This window comes from Octodon degus, unplaced genomic scaffold (genome assembly GCF_000260255.1).
Source record: "Octodon degus isolate 3935 unplaced genomic scaffold, OctDeg1.0 scaffold00043, whole genome shotgun sequence".
NCBI lineage: Eukaryota > Metazoa > Chordata > Mammalia > Rodentia > Octodontidae > Octodon > Octodon degus.
Window position 1 is genome coordinate 4,619,647 of NW_004524619.1, and position 9,359 is coordinate 4,629,005.

Below are 9,359 nucleotides of genomic sequence, written 5' to 3' on the forward strand. Positions count from 1 at the left end.
GAATATATATGTTACATACACCTGTTACATTAGGGTAAGTTGTTCCCCTTGACAGTATGGAAATTTTATAAATGGAGCTTTCTTTATCAAGGTTCGTACAATTGCACAGTGGAATACCATGTAACAGTGACAATGAACTGACTGCAGTTAACCTACAGCAGCATCTCTCATACATTATGTTAAAAGAGGCTAGATGTGGAATATGCATATTATATGAATGCATTTATATTAGGTTCAAAAATGCAAATGTTTTTGAGCACAAGTATCAAAGAAATAGTTAACACAAAAGGTTGTAATAGTGGATACTGTTGTGAAAGGAAGGGAAAGGTAGTGACTAGGTGAGCGGATGCCTGGAACTTGCTGTGTCCTCATACTGTTCTTTTTTGAGAATGTAGTTTCTTGGATGGTAATTACACAAATGTCTTACTATTCTGCTATTTCAAAAACAAATGTGGCTTTTAAAATAAATCTATAGGGGCTGGGGAGATGGCTCAGTGGAATAAGTGCTTCCCTGGCAAGCACAAGGGCCTGAGTTCAATCCCCAGTTCCGCAAAAAAATAAAATAAATCTATACATATGTTTGTGTGAAGGCTGATGTGTAAGTGTGTGGTATTGAGAAAAAAGTAGATATGCAATAATAGATGAAGCTGTAGAGTTAAGATTTTAAGACATTTGTTGCTTAAATATTGATTCACTCAACATGGCTTAAAACAGTGATTGTAACCACAAGTTTCTTATGGAACAGTTGAAACTTGCATCATACCGTGTATTCTTACCTTCTTACTCCATCCTCAAGGCTGGGTTTTATACCAGCTGTCTCAGTTACTTTTCTCTCGTTGCTGGGACAAATACCCAACACTCACAGTGAAGGAACGAAAGGTTTATTTAGCTCATAGTTCCTGGAGGTTTCAGTCCATATTCAGCTGGCCCCAAGGCAGAGTGGCACATGGCAGAGGGCAGCAGTTCATGGCAGCGGAAGGCAGCAAAACAGCAAGAGGAAAATGGAGGAGTAGCAGCAGCAGTGGTAGCAGAGAGCAAGTCTGTCTCCCTTAAATTGCATTCAAGCTATCTGCACCAGGCTGGGTGGAGTACTCCCACCCTTAGTCCCACAGCACTCACACCTGTAATCCCAGTGGATCATGAGTTAATGACAGACTGTAAGTCTACCCCATGACTGCATGAGGCTTTCAGGGGACAATTAGACACCAACCGAGGTATCATGTGTTTCTTCCTCACTTTGTTGAATTGTAAGACCTTATGTCAAATGTCAGTTGTCTTATACTAAAGAAAAAAAAATTAAAAAGTTATAAAAGAGATATCTTTCTTGACTTAGGTGTTTTAAAGTTCACCCATTCAGTTTATCCACATTTTTCTTCAGTGAACTCTAATCCCCAAGAGATAAGCTAAGTCAGTAATTTAGTGTCATTTAATGCATAACTATGAATAAGCCTCTGCTCACTGTTTTAAAGGAAAATTCACTAATCTGTGTTTCTTCCTGTAGCCTAATACATCCTGTCAGTTCAGTTGAATATGGATAAAAAATTAAGGGGCAATCCATCTGTATGCCTTCATTTCTTCTGTTGTTTACTCTCTGCAGTCTACTCCCATCCTTGCTTCTATTGTTTGTCTGTTTTTCTTTTTGAGATAGGATCTCACTGTGTATTTCAGGCCGATCTTGTACTCACTGCATAGCCCAAGTGGGCCTGAAACTTCCAGCAATCCTCCTGCCTCAGCCTTCTAGGGCTAGGATTACAGATATGCACTACCATATCTGGTGGTTTTTCTTTTTCTACTTACTGGAAAATTGTGAATCATTCTTATCAAAACAATCTTTTAGAAGCCAAGTAATTTAAATATATCTAAAGCCAAAGGCCTTTAAGCTTCTTTACTTACATTTAGGAAAGTTGAGGCTCAGGACATTAATTTTTAAATTATCTCTTTAATTCTAGGCTATACCCCAGCTTTGGCATGTGCTCCCAACAAGGATGTCGCTGATTGTCTGGCTCTCATTTTGGCTACCATGATGCCTGTCTCATCAAGTAGTCCTTTATCATCCTTGACATTCAATGCCATTAACCGTTATACCAACACCTCAAAAACTGTCAGCTTTGAAGCCTTGCCCATCATGAGGAATGAACCTAGCTCCTATTGCAGTTTTAACAATATTGGTGGAGAACAGGAGTACTTGTACACAGACGTGGATGAGCTCAATGACTCCGATTCTGAGACCTACTGAGAGGCTGAGCCAAAGGTCTGAGGAAAGAGTTCCGACACTGAAGCTTCAAACTGTGCTTTTTCAGGAAAAAAGCACTTTCTTGTTCACATACAAATTCAACCTAAGAGGAAGCGCACAGTGAACAAATAAACGAAGTGCGATAACATTAGGAAGAAGAATTTTAAAGGCAAGTTTTGCAAAAGGAACTTCTAGAATCTTGATATAGACTTGACCAGAGGAAAATACATTGATGTCAAAGAGCTTTTTGGAATTCTTTAATTTGGCTTTGCAATGCCAGAAATAATTGGGGACATTGTGCACCCTAATCTGCTTACACAAGCAACACTATTGTAAAAGAAGAGATAAGAACACTAGATTTAAATTTTATCAGTAAAATTACAACTAAATTTAATGGCAATAAAAGTTTGGTACAGTAGGCATTATGTGCACAGCAAATTGCCAAAGGACCAAATGACTTAAAGATTTTTTTTTAATGAATGACATTTTGTGCAAAAACTGGAGTAGGTGAAATGAGACATTATCTAAACCAAACTTCACTATTTCTGAAAATGAAGCAAGATTTTGTTTTAAATGTTGATTTTTTTTAAAAGTAAACATCTGAAAGCCTTCCAGTACTGTATTAAACCATGAAAGAAAGTAGATGTATTTTTGCATTTTTTTCTTTTACATATAAAAATTTTGAAATTCCAATTTTTATATTAGAATTAAAAACCAGCTGACTGGATGTAGTATGGGTGAAAATACTTGTGACATAGACGTGAAATGGATTGAGGTTGAGGCTGTTGCCCAGTTTTGAGTGGTTTGGGTTTTAAATTATTTTTGTTTTAAGAATTTCCCAGAAAAAAAAAATGTCCATGAAATCAGAGAGTAGATTATTTCACCCTGTTGCAGCTAGTGGCCCTGGGAAATGAAATTTTCAACCTTACTTGGGATAGATACACTTTTGTCACGTAGGTTATTTTTGTGCCTCTACAATTGGTTGGGGATTTTTGTCATTTATTTTGGTCTCTTGAGTATTGAAAAGTGAAGAATAAAATGGAAAAAAATCCCTTGGTATTCAAACATTAAAACATTGTCAGGTTTCTTGGAAGGCATTTCTGTGTTGGGCAAGAGTTAAAATATAAAAGCTTTGAGGTCCTCTGGAGGTTTAGAGTAGCATGTTGGTACCTTGTTACCATTTGGAGAGAGAAGCTTTTGCCTGCCAAATTGAAGACTGCCTTTCAAGTAACAGAAACGGCTGACATGTAGGCTTTTGAATAACACTATGTCATTCTGCTTTTACTATAACTCACTTTCCCAGTAAAAATGATTTTATATATGTAGAGGGTCCTTAACAGTCTGAATAAAATTCCACAAATTGCAACAAAATATCCAAATTCATTACTCCTTTTTGTATTGTGAAACTGGAAACTTTATGATATTGTAAATTATCAGCTGGTTTTTCTGAATATAAAGTGTGAAAACACAGAACAGTATTTTGATCTATTTGATAATTTTGTGGGTTTTTTGAAGAATTAATGAGCATGTACATAGAAATAGTGACTGCTTGAATACTGTATTTACTTGCACTCTTTCAGTACATCAAGATTCCTGTATATTTTAGAGTATAATAAAACACAGATGTGAGTTGTATTTAATGAATAATGTATTTGTATCTGTGCATATTATCTAAAAATCTATAAAGTTTCTAGGGCATTGACTACTAGATTTTAAGCATTTTTTCTAAAATATGTACAAAGTTATAAATATAATCCTCCATCTTTTCTTTATAATATAAAGAAATCATAATAAACCCTTCCTCATTATTAGAGGTAGGAAGGTAGATACCATTTTAAGGACAGTAGATTATACATTTTCTATTGTGTCTTTTGAAGAAAAAAACTCAAGAGGATTCTAAAAGTATACATATGTGTGCTTTCTCTTTCCTTTTAGGAATTCTCTTCTGAATTCCCTGAGGGAATTTTCTAGAATCTCAGAATTGAAAGAGCCCTGAGGTTCATCCAAGTCTAACCTCTTAACCAATGCAGGAGTCCCTTCTACAAGGGTGATCTTTCCACCTTGAATACTTCCAGTGACTCTACCTCACCAAGCAGTCCATTCAGTTGTTGAGCAGCTCTAACTGTTAGAAAGGTCTTCCTTAGATGGAGTTGAAGACTCCCTTCTGGTAACTTCTGCCCTTGGGCCCAACCAGGTCTATCCTCTGAGGCAACGTTGGAAAGATGACTCTCCAGCCCTCTGCCATGTCTTCTCTTTCACAGGCTGTGTGATTCCTTTGCTGAAGTGATTTTCAGAAGGACTCTAATTTAGACACCCTATTAGATTTCTCACATCTAATGAAACCCAAGGTGTAGTTATAAAGTAACAAGCTCCTTTTAGTATATCATCACACATAGCAAAACTTTGATCCTGTATCACTTTATGTAAGTGGATTCTATTACTAGAAACATTTGTGAAGTGATCCTTGCAATTGCTAGTGCACTAAGGACACTATTCCATGGCTTAGGGATTGCATGTGTGACAGTCTGTCCCTGGCTTGAGCAGTCACTTTGAGTGTGCACCTGATGAGTGGAATTCTGAAGTGCTGCCCCAGATAGTGTTTGCACAACCCCAGTATTTGGAATGAGTACAGGGACTACTTCAGTGAATGGGCACAGCACCCCGTGAGTTCCTTTATAGTTACACCTTGTGTGTCAGACACGTTCCGGCCCTGTTCTGTACTGTATTTTGTCCTCACAGAGCAGAAAAGCTGGTTTGCTTTCTTTAACTGCTCCGTGGAAGGTAGCAGCTGGAATTTCTGATTCTGTGTATTACTACTATACCAGTTTCTGCTCACAAATTTGGGGAAATGGTGATAGCAATTAAAGACCTCCTTTAATAGGATGTTCAACTCAGTGCCATTTAATTCAGGAGATCTCTAAATGTAGCTGTAAATTTGGGAATTTAATTTGGCTTATATTGGACCTTTTAAATGAAATAAAGTTTTTTAATGCAATAAATCATGTGTCTTGTGATATGTAAGCAACTTTCCCTTTAAAATGTCTAATTCTGGGGGCTGGGGAGACAGCTCAGTGAAATAAGCATTTCCCTGGCAAGCTCAAGGACCTGAGTTCAATCCCCGGTTCCACAAAAAAATAAAAATAAATAGTCTAATTCATTGTTAAATTATGAGCTTTTATCTTTCTTTTGGGGGGTTTGGGGGTTTTTTGTTTTCGTTTTTAAGAAAGCATCTCCCTATATAAACTCAGGCTGGGCATGAACTCACTGGATAGCCCTGGCTGGCCTCTGACTCAGCAGTCCTCCTGCCTCAGCCTCCCAAGTGCTGGGATTGAGGTGTGTGCTGCTACACCCTCCTTTTATCTTTAGAAAGCTAGTAGCTTTTCAGTAAAGCTGTTTTTAGACGTTAGGTAAGTGTATTCGTTCAACAAATGTTTCACCTCCATACTTGGGACTGGAAATGGGCAGAAAGTCTAGAAATTATGATGATTTCCTTTAGGAGTTTCAGTCTTATCGTGTAAAGAAAGTAAAAGAACAACTTCATGGAAGAGGTAGTAGGGCTGAAGCTGGAGATTGAAAAAACAGTACAGTTTGAGTCTGTAGAAGATATGTAAATGGTGACCTAGGTGAAAACAGAACCAGCAGCTCTTAGAATGGCTGATAAAGGGACAGTTTGGGTTAGAGTACCTAATAGCATTTAGCTTTCCTGAGTATATAAAAGCATGAGAACATACAGAAGTTCTGATTATATAAATAGGTACACAGATGGAATAACGGAAGAAAGAAGAGGTGGTTGGAAGAGCAGGTTGAAGGAACTTACAGTCTCAAAATCATCTCTGCAGGTACAGTAATTCCCCAACTTAGTGCCATTCTAGAATTTTTTGTAAGTAGATCATACGTGGACAAGTCTTTTTACCAGTAAAAGTTTGCAACTTGAGTATTCCTAAGTCCAGGACTTACTGTAATGATAGTAGAAAATGCTTGTACCGAATTTATTATATACCAGACATGTTTGTGTGTGTTTGAAATACATTGTGTCTTAATCCACACAACTCTTCCATGGGGTAGGTACTATTAATAGGCACCGCTTAACAGATGAATAAGGGGTAAAGTAACTTGCCAGAGGTCACCTGGCTGGTAATTTGCAAAACCTAGATTCAAATCCAGGCATTATTCTTACAGTCTGTACTCAACCCTCTGATGATCTCTCGCGCTCTCTCTCTCTCTCTCTCTCTCTCTCTCTCTCTCTCTCTCTCTTTCTCTTTCTCTGTGTGTGTGTACCAGGAATCAAACTCGGGACTTTGCACTTGCCAGGCAGGTGTGTGTGCTGCTGAGCTACATCCCCATGCCCATGATTTCAAACATAACTTTCCAATCATTGTAATTTTTAAGTTGGAACAAACACTTGATTACTAAATCATGTAAATGTCTTTTGTTATATTTTCTTAGGGCACTATTTTTAAAACAAATCTGACCAGATGTTTATGAAATAGCTGTTAGGTGCCAGAAACTATGAAGCTCTGGCATAGGGTAGTAAAGGAGTTGTCCTAGGTCGAAGCCTGAAAGTCTGACACGTACCTACCATTTCCATTGTTAAACCACCTCTGATCTCTGTGGCTTAAAATAACCATTCTTACTTGTGCCTTTGCAGGTCGGCTGACATAGGCTTGTCTGAGTGACTGCTTCAAGCGGGGGCTTCTCTGAGGCTGTGCTACGCATTAGGGAGCAGACTTCAGCCTGTTCTGTCTGTGCTCATCCTTGGACCTGGGCTAAAATACAAAAGTGGTGCAGAAGCTTTCGTGGTGGAGGCACAGGAAGGCAAGCCTGACCACACCATCATGATTTGTACCTCTGCAGCGGGCCTGGGCGGGGTTCTTTGTCAATGAGGGGTAGTTTGGGGTCACTTTGCACAATTTGCATACCCCTGAAATGGTGAGCCAACTAATATGTTCCTGTTTTCAATTTTTTCATGAGTGTGCTTCATCTTTCCTTGCTCCCTGTTTCTCCCTTCTGTCGTATTCCTCCAGTGCTGGTGCTGCGTGTGTAAAACTGGGTAGGAAAGATTTCTTTTGAGTTGGGATGGCCTTCCTTGGCAATGTGAGACTGGTCAGCTGTTGAATCTGCACTGTGCCAAGATGGAGAACCATCCTGTGGCCCATATGAATCTCCAAAAGAATATAGCACCAGTCCCCTCTGGTGTCTTTCTGTGGCAGTCCCTTAAGGCAGAACCCCATCTGCAAGAATATGGTAACGCTGGTCAATATCTACATGGAAGACAAAAAGATGCTGATGTATAAAACTGTCCACTTGAATTTTTGCTCATTTCCAGCACTTAGCTAAGTCTCCAGCTCTGCTTCATTACTATTTTGTGCCGCGGTAAGTTTTATACACCTTTGACACAAATATACCGCGTATATCACTTTGCGCTTCCTAGCAGTCCCCTCCAAACCATAACTGCTTCTCCGCCTCCAGACATCCTGGGCTCTGAGCACTGCAGCACTGTCCTCACGCTATGCAGTAAGCCAGAGCAGCGCAGCTGTGCCAAGGCCCAGCAGACACTCAGGCTGCTTCCACAAGTTGTTTGCCATCTACAAATACGCATAATGCAAGGTTCATTCGCATCTCTGAAAATGTGCAGCTCACACGTCCAGAAGTCGAGCTTATTTCTCAATTCCTTGAACTGTGACACTCCTGCCTTGTGTCTGCCGTCTTAACTAGAGTTTCAATGCAAAAACTTACTTTGAATAAGCAGTAACGTAATCTTAAAATATTTCAACAAACATTCCTGAAATACATGTTCTATGGCAAGCACTGTTTTAAATACTGCACGATCCATGGATAGTGGATAGAAACTTAGATTTTAGTCAGGGAGACAGACAAAAATTCCAGATGGTGAGTGAACAGAAAAATGGTGGGAGTAACTGAATCAATGCCTGAGTTCTAATGTCGGGGAAAGAGGTCCTTGAGAATTAAAAGGTTGCATGGTTGTATGTGTACTAATGCGATGGAAGGTGCCTTCAGATTTTGCTCAGGAAGTGGAGGAGTGCCACGGTAACTAACAGCAGGAAAAGAGTGGGAAATGGAGAGCTAATCCACAAAAAGCCTGCTGAGTGAGGTTAACCCAAAGCCTTGCCACAAGTTGAGGATCATGTGTCCTCTGAATAGGAAAGGGGGCTGGTTTATCAGCACGAGCCCTTTTGGAGTGCCTCAGTATCCACTGCACCCAGCTTGCTTCACTCCCTCCAGCAATGGAGATAGCTGTGTGGAGTTGGACCAGATAACCCTGTACCCTAAAAATGTGTTTTATAAGGGATAAAAATGGGTCTTTCCCAAACCCAAAGTAACATCAGGTGCTATTATACTGGCACAGCTCAAATAAAAACAATCGAAGTTCATGTTTTACATTGATGGTAAGTCTTGCGCTTTACTTGCTGCTTTGGTGTGACCTCACTGGAGCCCTCATTTCTGGCGCGAGCCAGCAAGAGTCACTACATGGGAAAGAAGTTATTTGTGATTGTGATGTTCAAGCCTCAAAACAGGAATTACCAATATCTTAAGAAAATGGGAAAAGAATTTAAAGACGGTACTTCTGAAGAGCTTCTTAAATCTGAGTAGCTTGTGAAAGTGTGAAGGGCCTAGGGAAAGGGGCCAGCAGTTGCCTGCAGTTCAGTGGAGCGAGGAACTTCGACACTAAATACAGACAGTTCCTGGGGAAGGGCACTGAATCTGTGAAAACATCCATCTTTTTGACTCTTAACTTTTGCTAGGTGCATCCCTCCCTCTCCAGCTCTGTAGTAGCCTTGGAAACTAACAGCCCTCGTTCCTGGTGCAGCCTAGCAGCCACTAGAAAGCACAACAAAGAGCCCTTTCAAGCTTCATTTCTGCATGTACCTCATTCCCATTTCTGTTCATTCATGTGACTTTCAAGTTCCCACTCATTTACTGGCCAATGAAAGCTTCAAAATTTGTGATGCTGGAACTCCAGATTCTAAGGACACACTTGTGTCAGCAACTCTGCAGGGTGTTTGTTGATCCCTCCTGCTCTGGCTCTCCCCTGCTGGGGCTGAGCACTCCCAGGTTCCATTTCTGCAGCCACAGAGGACTCCACCATAGGTCCTGGATTTATTTC

General features: G+C 39.9%; 1 protein-coding gene across 7 annotated transcripts in view; it reads left to right on the top strand.

Annotated features, from left to right (window-relative positions):
• Ankrd28 (ankyrin repeat domain 28) overlaps positions 1 to 5,232 on the top strand; it is a 184,977-nt gene extending 179,745 nt beyond the window's left edge. For 6 of the 7 annotated variants that reach the window (XM_023715805.1, XM_023715804.1, XM_023715806.1 and 3 more), the window contains one exon: positions 1,950 to 3,868. In XM_023715805.1, the coding sequence (XP_023571573.1) occupies positions 1,950 to 2,236 (287 nt within the window). In that variant the 3' untranslated portion in view covers positions 2,237 to 3,868. Of the gene's footprint in view, positions 1 to 1,949; positions 3,869 to 4,168 lie in introns of those variants that run through there. The other variant, XR_002821199.1, reaches the window with a different exon arrangement.
• The last annotated feature ends 4,127 nt before the right edge of the window (positions 5,233 to 9,359 follow it).